This window comes from Sus scrofa, chromosome 9 (genome assembly GCF_054392235.1).
Source record: "Sus scrofa isolate SSC_HxYL_T2T_F1_AM1 chromosome 9, Sscrofa_HxYL_maternal_Yorkshire_Landrace_v2.0, whole genome shotgun sequence".
NCBI lineage: Eukaryota > Metazoa > Chordata > Mammalia > Artiodactyla > Suidae > Sus > Sus scrofa.
Genome location: NC_139391.1, coordinates 52,986,507 through 53,005,856, shown reverse-complemented (window position 1 = coordinate 53,005,856; position 19,350 = coordinate 52,986,507). Strand labels below are relative to the sequence as shown.

Sequence of the window (19,350 nt, the reverse complement as noted above, 5' to 3'; positions counted from 1 at the left end):
CAGTGGTTAACGAATCCAAATAGGAACCATGAGGTTGCAGGTTTGATCCCTGGGCTCGCTTAGTGGGTTGAGGATCTGGCGTTGCCTTGAGCTGTGGTGTAGGTCGAAGATTTGGCTCAGATCTGGTGTTGCTGTGGCTGTGTGTAGGCCAGCGGCTATAGCTCCGATTAGAAACCTAGCCTGGGAACCTCCATGTGTCATGTGAGGCCCTAGAAAAGGCAAAAAGACAAAAAAAAAAAAAAAAAAAAAAAAAAAAAAAAAAAAGAATTAGCATGCTAAACATACAAAGAACTGAAATCATTATGAAAAAGAAAAAGCAATAGGAATATGAGCAAAAGAACAGGCACATCCTAAGACACTCAACCTCATTTAAACTTAGGAACAAGCAAATTAATACCACCCTGAGACATTATACACCAACAATCTTGTGACAATTAGACTAATGATATCGAATACAGGTGAAAATTTGGAATACTAGAAACACATTCTGCTATGAAAACTCTTTTGCTTTAGGAGATCATTCCAATCTGGGTTTTTTTTGTTTGTTTGTTTGTTTTTTTGGCTTTTTGTCTTTTTAGGGCTGCACCTACAGCGGCATGTGGAGGTTCCCAGGCTAGCAGTAGAATTGGAGCTACAGCTGCCGGCCCACACCACAGCCACAGCAACACATGATCCGAGCCCTGTCTGTGACCTACATCACAGCTCACAGCAAGGCCGGATCCTTGACCCACTGAACAAGGCCGGGAATTGAGCCCACAACCTCATGGTTACTAGTCAGATTTGTTTCTGCTGCACATGTTGGGAACTCCCCAGACTGTTTTTTTAGTAATGGCATATTCTTTTCCTACAGCAGTATAAATTGGTACATCACTTTAGAAAACAATTTGCCATTATTCTACTAAAGTTGAAGATATGCATACCCTAAAACCTAGTAATTCTACTCCTAAATATATACCCTAGGCTCTAGGAACTAGAGAAACTCATATACACTTACAAAAATGTTCTTAGTGCACTGTTAATGATACTATCAATCTGTCGATAATCCAGTTATCTATTCACAGTAGAATGAATAAACATCTAATGGCATGTTCATAAGTGGCATCCTGTATAGGATTATGCCATTACTGTATAGTAATTAAAATCAATAAATTAAGAGTTCCCACTGTATAGCTCCGTGGGTTGAGATTCTGACTGCTGCAAAAGTGAGGGTTTGATCCCTGGCCTGGAGCAGTGAGTTAAAGGATTTGTTGTTGCGGCAGCTGTGTGTAAGTCACAGATGTGGCTCAAATTCAGTCCCTGGCCTGGGAACTTCCATATTCTATAGGTGCAGCCATAAAATTAAAAAAAAATGAATTAGATGCATACAATAGCATGAATATAAAGTAAGAACAACACAAAAAATATATATACAACATAATTTTATTTATATAAAGTTCAAAGAAGCAAAACTAAACTATATAATTTTAAAAATATATAAATAGCTGAGAAGACTAAAGAAATCAGAAGGATTATTACAAAAAAAATTTAACGATTACTTTCAAGGAAAGGGAGAAGACTGTGATTGGGAAGGCGTACATGAGAAGGCTTCTGAAGGGTCTGGAAATGATCTTTCTTCAACTGAGTTGTGGTCAAATAGATGTTGACTTACAATTGCTTGTGAAACTGTATGTATTTTATATATTTATATTTATCTCAACAATCACACACACCACACAAACTACATACATACACACACAACATTGTGGATCTTCTCATGAAAGTTTTAAGCTGTTATAAACTCTTCTCCCAACATTCTCATACTTATTTTCATTCATAAGTACTTGTAATAATGGGAGTAAATACCTCCACCCAACACCATAATGAACACTGCACAAAAATCATGGCAGGTTATGTTTATTGAATATCTGTTTGTGCAACCAGTATACTCTACTTTTCATACACATTAACACATTTAAGATGAAAAACAACTCTAAAAGGTAACTATGATCAACCTCTGTAGAGGTAATTGCCAATGTTCACATAATCATAAATGTCAAAGCTAGTCAATCTGAACTGAAATTTTCCTACCATTCTACACAAATTCCAACAGTTGATAAAGTTTACTAACCCTTTATTCACCTTCCCTTGACAATATTCTATGTGTATTTTCCTCCCCTGATATTTAATTACTTCATCCATTTATTCAACATTCATTCAGTCAGCACATTTATTTAGTATCCACTATATTTCAGGTACTGCTCTATATAAGGATATACAGAGGTGAAAAGGAATGATGAAGTCCAAGCTTATGTTGCGGTGGTGGAGGCAGGCAATAAACAAATAATTTCAGATAGTCATCATTCTATGAAGAAAACTGAATAATGTGATAGTGATTGGGGGTAGCAGAAACATTTGGGCTGAGATTTGAATGCTAAATCAGCTATGTACACTACTGGAAGGGGTTCCAGGCTGTGTCTTACAAACATCAAAGCCCTGAAAGGGGAATGAGCCTTGACATATTCAGTGAACAGAAAGAAGGCTGCTCTGTCTGCAGTACAGTGAGCAAAGCACAGAGGGTGAAACGTGCAGGGCCAGGTCAACCAGAGCAAAGAACTTAGATTCCATCTTAATCCAATGGGAAGCCATTGGAGGATTTAAGCAAGAGAGTGTCACAGTACAATTCACCTTAAAAAAAAAAAAACTTAGGAGTTCCCACTGTGGCGCAGTGAAAACAAACCCAACTAGTGTCCATGAGGATGTGGGTTCAATCCCTGGCCTCGCTCAGTGGGTTAAGGATCTATCGTTGCTGTGAGCTGTGGTGTAGGTTGCAGACTAGGCTGGGATCCTGCATTGCTGTGGCTGGCAGCTGTAGCTCCGATTCTACTTCTAGCCTGGAACTTCCATATGCCGTAGGTGCAGCCCTGAAAAGAAAAAAGAAAAGAAAAAGAAACCCGAGGAGGAGATAAAGTTGCTGGAACCAGAGTAGTAGCAAAAAAATGGAGAGAAAGGTTTAGCTTCCAGATATATTTTGAGGGGAGATCAAATCAACTGAATGGCTATTTCTTTGTTAACTACTTATTGCATGCTATCATGCATTAGGCACTGTTCTAAATGCTGGGGATGTAGAACTGAATAAAACAGATAGGATCCATAACCCCGAGATTATATAATACATATTCCAATGAGGGAAACAGACATTTAATAGATGAAACAAATAAAGAAAATCTATAATGTCAGATAGTAAGTTATGATGAAAAGTAAAGGAAAGGAGTTCCTGTGGTGGCTCAGTGGCTAAAGAATCCGACTAGGAACCATGAGATTGCGGGTTCGATCCCTGGCCTTGCTCAGTGGGTTAAGGATCTGGCATTGCCATGAGCTGTGGTGTAGGTCACAGATGCAGCTCAGATCCCGCATTGCTGTGGCTCTGGCGTAGGCTGGCGGTTGCAGCTCTGATTAGACCCCTAGCCTGGGAACCTCCATATGCTGCAGGAGCGGCCCTAGAAAAGGCAAAAAGACAAAAAGAAAGAAAAGAAAAGAAAAAAAGTAAAGGAGAAAGAGTGGCAGAGGTACAGTAATATTTTAGGCAAGTCAGGAAAAAGACTTTGCATAGGAGGTGATATTTAAGCAAAGACTTCAAGTGAAGAACAAGCTATACCAATAGTTGGGAGTAAAGTACTCCTGGCCGAGGAACAGCAAAAGACCAGACCTCAAGGTGAGAATATACCTATGTTGTGAGCAGAACAGCAAAACCAAGTCTAGAGCAGAATGAGCAAGTAGGACAGTGGCAGACGAAGCCAAAGAGGACAGATCCCATAAAGCCACATAAGTCATAGAGAACATTTTGAATTTTATTTGAAGTGTGATGAAAAGCTATGAGAATTGAAAGCAGGAGAGGGATACCTGATTTACATTTTAGAAGGATTATTTTGACTGCTTTTTTGAACTGTTAAAGGATAAGTAATAAGAGAGAATGGTGGCTTTGACTAGGAGTATACTAACAGGGGTGTGAAGGGGAATATATTTTGTATATATTTGTTGAATTAAATTGGAGGTGCTGAATTGAATAAAAAATATGAAAACCATATCAAGGATGATTTCTAGGAATTCCCATTGTGGCACAGTGGAAACGAATCCGATTAGGAACCATGAGGTTGGGGGTTCAATCCCTGGCCTTGCTCAGTGGGTTAAGGATCTGGCGTTGCTGTGAGCTGTGGTGTAGGTCGCAGATGCAGCTCGGATCTGGTGTTGCTGTGGCTGTGGCGTAGGCTGACAGCAACAGCTCCGATTAGACCCCTAGCCTGGGAACCTCCATATGCCACAGGTGTGGCCCTAAAAAGACAAAAAAAAGGGATGATTTCTAGAGTTTTGGCTTAAGAAAAAGGGGAGCTGAATGTAACATTTATTGATATGGGGGAAACTAGGGAGGACTAGGTTGGAGGACAGGGATCAAAAGTTTGGTTATGAGATGACTTTTAGTCAAGGGTAAATGTCAGATAGGCTGTGGTTATAAAAGTCCAGAGCTCAGGGAGTTCCCATCATGGCTTAGTGGTTAATGACCCCGACTAGTAACCATGAGGACGCAGGTTCAATCCCTGGCCTCAATCAGTGGGTTAAGGATCTGGCATTGCCCTGAGCTGTGGTTTAGGTTGCAGATGTGGCTTGGATCTGGCACTGCTGTGGCTGTGGTATAGGCCGGCAAGTGTAGGTCCAATTCAACCGCTAGCCTGGGAACTTCTACATGCCATGGGTGCAGCCCTAAAAAGACAAAAAAAAAAAAAAAAAAAAAAAAAGTCCAGGAGTTCCTGTCATGGCGCAGTGGTTAACAAATCCAACTAGGAACCATGAGGTTGCGGGTTTGATCCCTTCCCTTGCTCAGTGGGTTAAGGACCTGGTGTTGCTGTGAGCTGTGGTGTAGGTCGCAGACACGGCTCGGATCCTGTGTTGCTGTGGCTCTGACTTAGGCCGGTGGCTATAGCTCCCATTAGACCCCTTGCCTGGGAACCTCCATGTGCCGTGGGAGCAGCCCTAGAAAAGGCAAAATGACAGAAAAAAAAAAAAAAAAAAAAAAGGCCAGAGCCCAGGAGAAAGGTCAAAACCAGAGATAACTTAGTCTGAGAGTTACTAGTAGCTGGCTGACAATTCTCAAGAACAAAATTTCTTTCACATTTGGCTCAATTCTTAGAAGCCGCCTAAAGGTTCAAATTTATTTCTCCTTTGGGTATACTGCAGTAATGTAATTTACCAGGATATACTATATGTGATAAACTCTACAAAATTTCATGTTCTTGGCGTCACACTAAGATAACTAATTTTTTATAAACTAACAAGAAAACGGAATACTGGGTCCCAGTCAAATATACTTAAAAGTTAAAATCTGTTTTATTGGGAGAACAAGGGCTTACTAAAACTAATAGGTAAAAGAGTCAGGAATCAAATCTATTTCCATTATAGCTTTCTTTTTCCATCCTCTTTCATTCCTTGCCACCTAGAAGCTTAGTCACCAATAAATTCACAGAGTTAGCTAGTTCACTTTCAAAATAAAATTTATTTCTGTAATAAAGAATTAAAATATGGCTGTGAAAGTAGAAAATAATATAGAAAAATATTTAAAATGTGCAACAGTAATTTAGAGTAAAGGTAGTTAAGCACTAGGGTGTATGCTCAACTTCTATTTGAAAGACTAATTAGTATTTTACATATTATTAACTATATCAGAAAAAAACAAATCTACTTGCAATTTTAATTAATAGTTATAATTCAAAATCAGATTTATAGACCTGATCAGGCCCTTCTGAAAATTTAAGTACAAATCTTGGGGATAAGATTTTTGAAGTTGGCTTTGTTTCACAGACGGATAAGCCTACTATCCCAAAATCACAAGATTGTTTTTACCAAGCCATCCACGTAATTATGTCAATGTGAAGGAAATACACACTTTTTGGATGAAACCAAATGTTTTGGTAAAAATGGGACAGAAGTATCATCTTTCATTATATTGGTATAAAAGTTGGTAAACTCATGTATCCCCAAAACTTGGTTTCCACCACGTGGGTCTCAAATTCAGACACTAAACGCAGATGAAGAAATAGCTAATGAATTCTATCCACCCTTTGCCCAAAGTTGTACTTACAATTAAGATATAGGTATTATTTGCATGAAGAACATACAAAAAGAATTGGAAAATGTTTGGCTAGAGGGAAGACAATTCTTTGGGGACTACTGTTTGCAGTTTGCAGAATAAGATAATCTTCTCTAGGAAGAATAATGTCCACATAGCAGCACTATATTCACCAGGAATCCCAGAGCCAGCAGATCTATCATGTGGCCGGAAGCGAAACCTTCTGGCTGCTTACAACATCACTTAGCTTCCCTTTAATCTTCAGGAAGTGTCTCTTGAATTCCAATCCATCACCCTATATTAGGAATAAATAATAGCCAAAATTAATGTCAAATAAAAGAGATTATGCCATAAAATCAAACTTTCTTTAGTGCTAAGTAGAAACATCCCTAGGTACATTCAGGTTCTCTTATGAGGACAGAATATCTTGCTAGAAGAAATGGCTATATAGATAATTCTGATTTTGCAATGAGATCTTGCTGTATAGCACTAGGAACTATGTCTTATCACTTGTAGTGAATCCAAAAATGTATGTGTAACTGGGTCACCACACTGTACAGTAGAAAATTGACAGAACACTGTAAACCAGATATAATGGAAAAAATAAAAATCGTTATTAAAAATAATAATAATAATTTGATTTTGAGGCCCATCGCTGCTCCCACAACACTGGGCCCAGAAAGCAGAAACAGTGGTAACAGTCGTTTCAAGTGTTGGTATATCTGGACATATGACATTGTTTTTTATGGGCACTGGGAGCTTATAAACTAAAAGTAAGCTACACAACTACACGTAGGTCTTGCCAAAATACCATGGTTACAAAGCCAGTGATTCTGTTATGAGAAGAATTTCACTATACTAGGATCTTAATTTAATTTCATACCAAGCACGTGGACATTATTATACCAAATCTCAAATATAAAGAATGTGACTTACTCCTCCAACCTCATTTAGAGCCACGTGCAATCTCTTAGGAAATAGGGAAAACGCTATTTCGGTCTCATGTATCAATGGCTTTATAACCTCGGAACCACTAATTTCTAAAGAGAGAATCAGAAATGAACTCTTCATATACAAGTATTAGTCACAGAACTGCTTATAACATAAAAGTTCATTAATTATAATGTGCAATTTGGGGGGGGGGTCTTTTTAGGGCCACACCCCCGGCATCTAGAGGTTCCCAGGCTAGGGGTTGAACCAGAGTTACAGCTGCTGGCCTACGCCACAGCAATGCAGGATCTGAGCCATGTCTGCGATGCACACCACAGCTCAGGACAATGCTGGATCCTTAACTCACAGAGCGAGGCTGAGGATCAAACCCACAACCTCATGGTTACTAGTCAGATTCGTTGCCTCTGCACCACAATGGGAACTCCATAATGTGCATTTTGAAAATCATAATTTTATTAACTCAGAACCATTATATTCAAATTTAGTAAGAAGTTTAGAATGCTACAAAATATTAAGGATAATTAAGAGTAATTATTTTAAGAGTGAAAATCATTTAGGACTATTTTTATTTTCTTATTTGTTACTTATTTCTCCAAAACCCAAAAACTTTCATAGTAAAGAAAATGTCACTTGAAAAAACTGTGTTTTAGAAGAATAACGACAATAGATGTTCATAATATTAACTAAAAATACCAAGTTACCATATATTTACAAATATAATGCCATTAAAAAACTCCACATAAGAATATTTTCATATAGTACATAAATAGTAGTCAGGCTATACTAATAGTTATTCTTTTTTTTTTTTATAATTTTTTTTATTTTCCCACTGTAACTAATAGTTATTCTGATATAATACAATATCAAAAATAAATCTGTGTTCTACTTGGATAAAATTCAACTTGATTCTTATTTTTATCTTTTTACTTTTTTGTATTTTTAAAATTTCTAAAATGAACATGTAATACTTCCTTAACACAGCAAAACAAAGTCTTTTTTTTTTTTTTTTTTTTTTTTTTAATGTGCTATTCTACATACCTTAGAAAGCCGGAAGTCAACCAAAATCTTCTCATCCATTTCTACCAAATTCACTTTGAAAATCAGTTTATTGTTTCTTCTATCAGTTGTTGATACAGTAACCTAAGACAACAAAGATAAGGTTAAGCCAGATGTGTGGGTAGAAAATACTCTAAATAAAAACTATAAGCTCATTTCAGCGATACTGGTGGGATAAAAATTTGAGTGGCAGGAGTTCCCGACGTGGCGCAGTGGTTAACGAATCCGACTAGGAACCATGAGGTTGCGGGTTCGGTCCCTGCCCTTGCTCAGTGGGTTAACGGATCCGGCGTTGCCGTGAGCTGTGGTGTAGGTTGCAGACGCAGCTCGGATCCCGCGTTGCTGTGGCTCTGGTGTAGGCCAGTGGCTACAGCTCCGATTGGACCCCTAGCCTGGGAATCTCCATATGCCGCGGGAGCGGCCCAAGAAATAGCAAAAAAAAAAAAAAAATTTTGAGAGGCATTTCTATAATGAGGCAGTGGCAGCTAAAACTCTCACTCCTTCCAGGGGCTTTCCTCTCCCAATGGGTATGTGTGAGTCCAACCAGACCTATTTGTAAACAGGACGCAGTGCCATTATTAGGGATTGAGTCTATGTAAACTCCTATCAACAAAATATATTTAGTATTTTACCAAAATATAACTGAGAGAAGAAACAATTGAAGAAAATAAAAGCATACTGAGAAGGAGAACAAGACTATTAAAACATAAGAAAGAAAAAGAGGCCAGATTTGTGGGTGAAAAGCTACAACAGTGATCAAGAGATGGCAAAGGTCTTGAGAGGCCTTTCAACTTTCAGTTTCTGTTTTGGAAGCCCAGGCTAGAAGGGTGACAGGGGAAAAAAGGCCCAACTAACAGCTAGCACCAAGACTGCAAATGTGGTTGAGTCTATCTTAGACCACCAGCCACAGTAAAGTCACCCACTACAGCTTGATGAATGAACCCAAGCAAGATCAGCAGCACAGCCCAAAATACAAAAACATCTATAATAATTCTCACTTCAAGAAATGACTACTAGACGTTCCCGTCATGGCTCAGTGGTTAATGAATCTGACTAGGAACCATGAGGTTGTGGGTTTGATCCCTGGCCTTGCTTAGTGGGTTAAGGATCTGGTGTTGCTATGGCTGTGACATAGGCTGGTGGCTACAGCTCCCATTGGACCTCTAGCCTGGGAACCTCCATATGCCGTAGGAGCGGCCCTAGAAAAGGCAAAAAGACCAAAAAAAAAAAAAAAAAAAAAAGGGTGGGGGGGTTCCTGTTGTAGCACAGCAAAAATGAATCTGACTAGTAACGGTGAGGTTTCGGGTGCAATTCCTGGCCTTGCTCAGTGGGTTAAGGGTCCAGCATTGCCATGAGCTGTGGTATAGGTTGCAGATACAGCTTGGATCCTGTGTCACCGTGGTTGTGGTATAGGCTAGCACCTATAGCTCTAATTGGACCCCTAGCCTGGGAACCTCCATCTTCTTCAGGTGCAGCCCTAAAAAGAAAAATGAAAGAAAAAGAAAACTAATAGCAAAAAGATAGAAATAAGTCATTTCTCATCAATAATTACGTTGGGAGTTCCATCCTGGCGCAGTGGTTAATGAATCTGACTAGGAACCATGAGGTTGTGGGTTCGAGCCCTGGCCTCACTCACTGTGAGCTGTGGTGTAGGTTGAAGATGCAGCTTGGATCCCACATTGCTGTGGCTGTGTGTAGGCCGGCGGCTACAGCTCTGATTAGACCCCTAGCCTGGGAACCACTGTATGCCGTGGGTGCAGCCCTAAAAAGACAAAAACAAAAAACAACAACAAAAAAACCCAAAAACCAAAATAATCATGTTAAATGTAAATGGATTAAAATCTTGAATTAAAAGGCAGATTGGCAAAACAAACTTAAAAAACTTAAGCCAAACATATACTATCCATAGACTCAATTTTTTTTGGCTGTGCCCATGGCATACAGAACTTCCTAGGTCAGGGATCAAACCCACACCACAGCTGTGACCTGAGCCACAGCAATGACAATGCTGGATTCTTTAACCACAAAGCCATCAGGGAACTCCCAAGAGACTCATTTTAAATTAAGACACAAATAGCTTGAAAGCAAAAGAAGGGAAAAAGTAATCCATGCAAACTACCATCAAAACAGAACTGAAGTGACTATACTAGACTAATATCAAACAAAAGAGACTTCGAAAAATTTTGCAAGAGATAAAGGACAGTAATGTTAAACGGATCAAGAAAATTAAGCATCAATAAGACACTGCAATTACAAACATATTTATCTAGAATCCAAACTCTAAAATTTATCAGCCAAAAACTAACAGGGTTAGGGAGTGCCTGTTGTGGCTCAGCAGTAATGAACCCTGTCGCGAGACAAGTTTCTACAATATTTTCTTAGCCTCTTTGCTGAAAATGCTATCTTGTCCTACTTTACTTTACCCCATCTTCCTGCTTGAAAAACAGTCGCAGTGATGTGAATGACTTAAGCTTAAGAACAAAGACCTAAAGGCATAAGTTTTCATAGGGTCAGGTGAATGAGGACTTAATGCGTTGGTCTAGGCACACCGAACCTGTGCAGACTGGCACTCCCATTTGCACAGCATGTACGTCCTCTTAAGAATAAAAGAGGAGCCCCATAGCCCCAAGGGGTTTATGAGGGGTTGTTAGCTGGATATGCATTAGCAAAGAAGAACCAAGGTGCAAACCTAGGCACTCTGGGTTGTTGTAGATAGGTAAGCCACCTGCAGAAGCACAATGTGATTCTCTAGATGCTATGCATAGATAGCTGCCGCCAAGCTTCCTCAAGAGCTAATGATTGTTAAATGCCTAAAGGTCAGAGTAAAAGCTTAATCAGCAACTGGCTATGTGACTTTTAAAGTAACTTAAAAAAAACCTATATCCTGCACCTACAACCCCCTTCTCACGTGACACTATCCTAAAAAACACAATAAAAGCAGTGTGGTTTCCTAAGGCAGTGCTCTTGGTCACTGAGACCTTGAGTCCCCCGGTTCCCACCTTTACTTAAGATAAGTGTCTGTGTCTTGTTTTATGTTAACTTTTTTCCTTAAATTTCATAGCACCCATTCTTCAGCCCCATCCTGCTGAGCTGGTCTCGGCAGAACCCAACTAGTATCCAAGAGGACATGGGTTCAATCCCTGGCCTTGCCCAGTGGGTTAAAGGATCCAGCATTGCCATGAGCTGCAGTGTAGGTGATAGACAGGGCTTGGATCTCATGTTGCTATGGCTGTGGCGTGGGCTGGTGGTTACCAGCAGCTACCGCTCTGATTCAACCCCTAGACTGGGAACTTCCACATGCTGTAGGTGAGGCCCTGAAAAGACAAAAAAAAAAAAAAAAAAAAAAAAAGGCAGAAGAAAAGAGAACACTTCCTAACTCATTCTCTAAAGCCAGTATTACCTTAATACCAAAGCCAGACACCACAAGAAAACTACAGACCAAATCCCTTTTGAATACAAAAAAAAAAAAAAAAAATGTTCAACAATATTCAGACGTCAGCAAACTGAATCCATCAACACACTAAAACAAGTATGCACCATGATCAAGTGAGATTTATCCCAGGAATGCAAGTTGGCTCTAAATATGAATCAACTAATGTAATACACCCTATTAACAAAGGAGAAAATCCTATACGATCATCAAAATAGATGGCATTAAAAGCATTTGAAAAAATCTAATATCTTTTCATAATAAAACATGTGACAAACAAATTAGAAAGAATCTCTTCTACCTAATAAATAGTGTATATGAAAAACTCAAAGCTAACATCATACTTAATGGTAAAAGACTGAAAATTTTATCCTATTATCAGGAACAAGAAAATAAGTCTGTTTTCACCATTCCCATTTAACACAGTGCTAACTCATTCTCTAAAGCCAGTATTACCTTAATACCAAAGCCAGACACCACAAGAAAACTACAGACCAAATCCCTTTTGAATACAAAAAAAAAAAAAAATGTTCAACAACATTCAGATGCCAGCAAACTGGCAAAACAAGAAAAAAACAAGGCAAAACAAGAAAAAAAAATGAAAGGCATCAATACTGGAAAGGAAGAAGTATATTTGCAAATAACGACCTTATAAGACTATACTAAAGAATCTGCCAAGATGGAGGCAGAGCTATAATGAATTTATAGGATATAAGTTCAATTTAAAAAAATCTATGCATGGAGTTCCTGTCGTGGAGCAGTGGTTAACGAATCCAAATAGGAACCACGAGGTTGTGGGTTCGATCCCTGACCTTGCTCAGTGGGTTAAGGATCTGGTGTTGCCATGAGCTGTGGTGTAGGTTGCAGACGCAGCTCAGATCCCCTGTTGCTGTAGCTCTGGCATAGGTCAGCAGCTACAGCTCCCGATTGGACCCTTAGCCCGGGAACCTCCATATGCCGAGGGAGCAGCCGTAGAAAAGGCAAAAAGACAAAAAAAAAAAAAAATATATATATATATATATATATATGCATATCTAACAATGAGCAATTTGAAAATTAAATTAAAAAAAAAAAGAATTCTATTTACAATAAAAACAAATAGAATAAAATCTCAGGACTAGGAGTTTCCACCATAGCGCAGTGGGAATGACTGCATCTTGCAGAGCCAGGACACAGGTTTGATGCCTGGCCCAGCACAGTGGGTTAGAGGATCCAGTGCTGCCACAGCTGAGGCACAGGTTGCAACCATGGCTCAGATCTGTTCCCTAGCCTGGGAACTCCATTTGCCGCAGGGCAGCCTAAAAAAGAAAAAAAAATTTTTTTTTAATGAATAAATAAATAAAATCTCAGGACTAAACCTTCCCAAGGAGGTAAACTGAAAGCTACAAGATATTCTTTACAAAATTTAAATAAATGGGACGACATCCCATATTGATGGATTGGAAGACAATATTATTAAAATAAGAATACTCCCCAAATTAATCTACAAAGTCAATGTAATCCATATAAAAATTCCAAACACCTTTTTTTTTTTTCTTTAAACAGAAATGGACAAGCTGATCCTAAAATTAGAATAGAAATGCAAGGACCAAAAATAGCCAAAACAATCTTAAAAAAAAAAAAAAAGAAATGAAGATTCACATTTTGTAATTTCAAAACTCATCACACAGCTAAATAAGCAATCAAAACAATATGGTACTAGAATAAGCACAGATATACAGATCAAAGGAAAAGAACTGAGAGTCCAGAAATAAACCCATACACCTATGGCCAATTTTTTTTGAACAGAGTGTCAAGATGATTCAAAGGTAAAAGAATAGTCTTTCCAATAAATAGTTCTGAACAACTGGACATTAACGTGTAAAAGATAGGATTTGGACCCCTACCTCACATTATATACAATATTTGACTAAAAGATGAATTAAAAACCTAAATATATGTGCTAATCTTATTACAGTATTAGAAGGAAACAAAAGTATATATCCTCATGATCCTGAATTAGGCAACAGTTTCTTAAACTTGATATCCAAAGGACAGCAACAAAAAAGAAAAACACACACACAAAACAACAACAACAAAAGCACATGCACACAAAAAAGAAAAACAGATAAACTGAAATTTATCAAAATTAAAAATCTGGGGGGATTAAAGGACACTAAAATGTAAATAGAATGAATTTTCTTTCACAGAATGGGAGAAAATATTTACAAATCAGGTATCTGATCAAAATCTAGTATCCATAATATATAAAGAACTCTTAAGAACTCAACAGTAAAACGAAAAACAGCACAATTAAAATATGATCAAAAGATTTAAGCAATATTTCTCTAAGGAAGATATATAAATGGCTGATAAGCATAAGAGAAAATGGTCACCATCATGAGTCACTAGGGAAATACAAATCAAAAGCACAATAAGATAATACTTTACATACAAGGAGAGCTATAATTAAAAACATATAACTAACAAGTGTTGGCAGGGATGTAGAGAAATTGGAACCATGGCTGGTAGGAATGTAACATGGTATAGCTGCTTTGGAAAATCAGTTGGCAGCTCCTCAAAAAGTTAAGCATAGAGTTACCAAAAGCCTGAGCAATTCCATTCATTGGTACATACCTAAGAAACTGAAAATATATTGTTCTGGACTGAAATTGTGTCTCTTCTAAAGTCATATGTTGAAACTCTAATCCCTAATGCCTCAGAATGTGACTATGTGGAAACAGGGCCTTTAAAGAGGTAATTAAGTTCAAATGAGAACATTAAGTGCACCCTAATCCAATGTGGCTGATGTCTTCAGAAGAAAAGGGAATTAGGGTACATCGATAGATAACATGGGTGTACATGCCAAGAAAAGGCCATATGAGGAAGTGGTAACGGGGTGGCCATTTAAAGCCAAGGTTTCATAGGAAACCATCCCTTCCAGCACCTTCATCTTGGACTTCAGAGTCTAGAACTGTGAGAAAATAAATTTCTGTTAAGCCACCTAGTCTATGGGATTCTATTATGATAACCCTGGCAAACTAAAACACCTATGTTTACACAAAAACCTGAAACATTCACAGGAGCATTATTCATAATAGCCAAAAAATAGATACATCCTAAATATCCATCAATAGACACATGGATAAACAAAACATAGTCTATCCATAAAACAGACTATCATTCACCCATAAAAAGGAATGAAGTACTGAAAAATACTACAACATGAATTAACTTCGAAAATATGCTAAGTAAAAACAGACAAACACAAAGGATCACACACTATATGATTCCATTTATATGAAATGTGCAGCAAAGGCAGTCCACACAAAGTATATTAGTGGTTGCCAGGGTATGAAGGGAAGACAGATTTGAGGAGTGACTGCTAATTGGTATGAGATTTATGTGGGGGCAATGGAATGTTCTAGAATTAAATGGTGATAATTGCACGATCTTGTGACTATACTAAAAATCACTAAATTGTACAATTTAAAATGGCTCAAATAATGATTTTTTTCTTTCTTTCTTTTTTTCAGGGCCACACCCATGGCATATGGAAGTTCCCAAGCTAGGGGTTGATGTGGAGCTACAGCTGCCAGCCTACACCACAGCCACAGCAATGCAGGACCCCAGCCTAGTCTGCAACCTATACCACAGCTCACAGCAACTTAACCCACTGATCGAGGCCAGGGATTGAGCCCACATCCTCATGGATACTAGTCAGGTTCATTACAGGGGAGCTACAACGGGAACTCCCAAATAATGATTTTTATATTGTGTGAATCTTATCTCAACAAATCTACTTATTTTTTAAATTAATTAATTAATTTATTTATTTATTTATTTAGTCTTTTTGCTATTTCTTTGGGCCGCTCCTGCGGCATATGGAGGTTCCCAGGCTAGGGGTTGAATCGGAGCTGTAGCCGCCCGCCTACGCCAGAGCCACAGTGACGCGGGATCCGAGCCGCGTCTGCAACCTACACCACAGCTCACGGCAACGCCAGATGGTTAACCCACTGAGCAAGGGCAGGCACCGAACCCGAAACCTCATGGTTCCTAGTCGGATTCGTTAACCACTGCGCCACGACGGGAACTCCAACAAATCTACTTATTAAAAAAAAGAGTGAATTATCTGTATAAGTGAGAGAAAATCAGGCTGGCCTCAACTTTCTGCGCAATAAACATTTTCCTCTTTTAATTTTAAAAGATTACTAATCTATGGAAAAACTGGAAGAATCATACGAATAACCACAAACTCTTCATTAGCCTTATCAGCCTAGATAAGCATATTTTACTTATCTTTTTTTAATGTGACTGTCTTTTTTTTTTTAGTTTTTTATACTTATAAACAGCATACATTTCACTTCAACATGTCTCCTACAAAGACATTCTGCTACAAATCACAATATTATAATCACATCAAAGAAGTCTGACACTGATAAAAAAAATCTAATATAAAACCCCTAAGAATTCCTTTCGTGGCTCAGTGGTTAAGGAATCGGAATAGGATCCATGAGGTTGTGGGTTTAATCCCTAGCCTTGCTCAAGGGGTTAAGGATCTGGAGCTGCTGTGGTGTAGGTTGCAGATGCAGCTTGGATCCCACGGTGCTGTGGCATAGGGTGATAGCTGTAGCTCCGATTTGACCCCTAGTCTGGGAACTTCCATATGTCTTGGGAGCGGCCCTGAAAAGCAAAAAAATAATAAATAAATAAAATAAAATAAAACCCATATTCAGGAGTTCTCTCATGGCTCAGAGGGTTAAGGGTCCAGCATTGTCACTGCAGCTGCTCAGGTCGCTACTGTGTGTGCATTCGATCCTTGGCCTGGGAACTTCCACATGCCTCAGGTTCAGCCAAAAAAAAAAATTCCTCCTATTCCAATTTCCTCAACTGTTGCAATAACATCCTTTGTAGCTTTTTGCCTTTAAACCCATGATCTAGTGAAAGATGATGTATTGAATTATTAATCAGGTCTCTTGAGTCTCCTTTAATACAAGATACTCCTCTCTGTTTTTCATGATACTAAGATTTTTGAAGTTTAGAGACAGATTAGAATGACAATGTTATAAATATACTATAGTATTTAAACAAGAAAAATTGGGAGGAAGGACAGGGAGTCCATTGTTAACTGTTACAATTTAAGCACATTACATAGTTTTTAAGAAAATAACAACAAGCATCATAATATTTTTAATAACCTTACAGAAATCTTTTAAGAAACACTTTTTCTTAAGGTAAAGATCTTAAATTCCTTCCATTTCAATTGTTTCTTTTACAGATTAAACCAATTATTTTATATTTTTATTTATTTATTTGGCCTTTCAGGGCCGCACTTGCAACATATGGAGGTTCCCAGCCTGGGGTTGAATCGGAGCTGTGGCTGCCAGCCTATACCACAGCCGCAGCAATGCCAGATCCGAACCTCATCTTCGACCTATACCACAGCTCACGGCAACGCCAGATCCTTAACCCACTGAGTGAGGCCAGGGATCGAACCCAAAACCTCATGGTTCCTAGTCAGATTTGTTAACCACTGAGCCACAACGGGAACTCCTACTTTATATTTTTAAAATACACTGATAATGATAGCCTTTTACACAAATATATAAATTTTTCTTCAGGAAAAATTATAATGAAAACCAATGAAACATACCTGATTCATACAACTTTTCTTCCATTGATAGCCCAATTTCTCACAGGTCTCTTTTAGGCACTGATAAGATTTGTCTGCATCCAGTTTGGTAAAAAATCGTGTCATTCTTTTGACCAGGCGCTGCCAGGGGTTCTACATGTCAATAAAGGAAAGCTGAATAAATCAGATTTATCACCAAAAGCAGTCATATTATAGCTACTTGGTCTGAAAATTCTTTTCTCCAATGTAAGATTCTTATATATATGTCTCCCCTAATTCTCTTCCACTTGTCAAAAATAAATAAATAAACTTTATCATGTTAATACTATATTTCTTAGATTTATACATTACAAAAAAAAAAAAAAAAGAGAGAGTGACTTTAAGACAAAAAAAAAAAAAAAAAATCAAAGGGCTGCCGTTACTTATTTGAAAAACTAAATTCCCTTACCTGTGAGGATCCTGGGGTGCCGAGTAACTGACTATTCAGGAGCATATGATCAGGGCATGTGGGCTGGGAAAAACTGATCCCTTGTACCAGTTTATCAATGTATGAAGGGCTAGTGTCCCATAACGAAAGACCTGTCCGTGGTTCTGGCTGAGAACTGGAGTACTTCACATTTTCTTCACTGGCATTAAGATATGGAGAAAAATATATTTAAATAAAATTCATCAGGCCTTTCATATATCACTTTACCATTCCACTCTCACAGATAAAAATTATATTCATCTTTTTTTTTTTATTTTATTTTACGGCCACACCAGTGGCTTATGGAAGTTCCTGGGCCAGGGAATGAATCTGAATTATAGCTGCAACCTACACCACAGCTGTGGCAACAACACATTCTTTTTTTGTATGTGTGTTTTTGCCATTTCCTGGGCTGCTCCCGAGGCACATGGAGGTTCCCAGGCTAGGGGTCAAATCGGAGCTGTAGCCGCCGGCCTACGCCAGAGCCACAGCAACGCAGGATCTGAGCTGCGTCTGCAACCTACACCACAGCTCACGGCAATGCCGGATTCTTAACCCACTGAGCAAGGCCAGGGATCAAACCCGCAACCTCATGGTTCCTAGTCGGATTTGTTAACCACTGAGCCACGAGGGGAACTCCGCAACAACACATTCTATTTTTTTTTTTTGTCTTTTTAGCTATTTCTTGGGCCGCTCCTGGGGCATATGGAGGTTCCCAGGCTAGGGGTTGAATCGGAGCTGTAGCCACCGGCCTACGCCAGAGCCACAGCAACGCAGGATCCGAGCCGTGTCTGCAACCTACACCACAGCTCACGGCAACGCCAGGTCCTTAACCCACTGAGCAAGGGCAGGGACTGAACCCGCAACCTCATGGTTCCTAGTCGGATTCGTTAACCACTGCGCCACGACAAGAACTCCCGCAACAACACATTCTTAACCCACTGTGCAACAGTGGGAACTTCTCATCTTAATAACATATTCATGTATTATGTTTCATGTGAACTATTACATGGAACTACTCTTGATCTTTTATAATCAGTCTTACCTAGAAGCACTATTGACTGGAGAGAAGTCCAAATTGGATTGAATATGCTTAGAGAATCCACTAGGAGACTCTGATACACCACCTGAAGTGACTCGGGGCCTCTTTGCCCCTAAAAGAGAAAATATATATACAAATGCTTTCAAGTTTTCTAGGCAGTTTTTGTTGTTTTTTTGTTTTTTTTTTTTTTGTCTTTTTAGGGCCGCACCCATGGCATGTGAAGGTTCCCAGGCTAGGGGTCGAATTAGAGCTGTAGCTGCCAGCCTATACCACAGCCACAGCAATGCCAGATCCAAGCCGCGTCTGTGACCTACACCACAGCTCATGACAACGCCAGATCCTTAACCCACTGAATGAGGCCAGGGATTGAACCTGCAACCTCATGGTTCCTAATCTGATTTGTTTCCGCTGCGCCACGGTGGGAACTCTGGCAGACTTTTTTTTTTTTTTGTCTTTTTGCCATTTCTTGGGCCGCTCCCACAGCATATGGAGGTTCCCAGGCTAGGTGTCGAATTGGAGCTGTAGCCACCAGCCTATGCCAGAGCTACAGCAACTCAGGATCCAAGCTATATCTGCAACCTACACCACAGCTCACAGCAATGCTGAATCCTTAACCCACTGAGCAAGGCCAGGATCAAACCTGCAGCCTCATGGTTTCTAACCAACAACTGAGCCATGAAGGGAACTCCCCGGGAGA

The 19,350-nt window shown here is 39.1% G+C and overlaps 2 protein-coding genes across 2 annotated transcripts in view; both read right to left on the bottom strand.

The window, feature by feature from the left end:
* The window catches only part of ST3GAL4 (ST3 beta-galactoside alpha-2,3-sialyltransferase 4), a 1,054,305-nt gene that overhangs the window by 762,068 nt on the left and 272,887 nt on the right, over positions 1 to 19,350 (bottom strand). The gene's annotated exons all lie outside the window — the stretch shown is intronic.
* The window catches only part of CHEK1 (checkpoint kinase 1), a 31,402-nt gene continuing 17,556 nt past the window's right edge, over positions 5,505 to 19,350 (bottom strand). The window contains exons 9-13 of the mRNA XM_005667481.4: positions 18,657 to 18,765; positions 17,594 to 17,771; positions 17,167 to 17,298; positions 8,087 to 8,188; positions 5,505 to 6,392 (exon numbers count right to left, since the gene is read on the bottom strand). Coding sequence (XP_005667538.1) covers positions 6,297 to 6,392; positions 8,087 to 8,188; positions 17,167 to 17,298; positions 17,594 to 17,771; positions 18,657 to 18,765 — 617 coding nt within the window. The 3' untranslated portion in view covers positions 5,505 to 6,296. The remainder of the gene's footprint in view (positions 6,393 to 8,086; positions 8,189 to 17,166; positions 17,299 to 17,593; positions 17,772 to 18,656; positions 18,766 to 19,350) is intronic.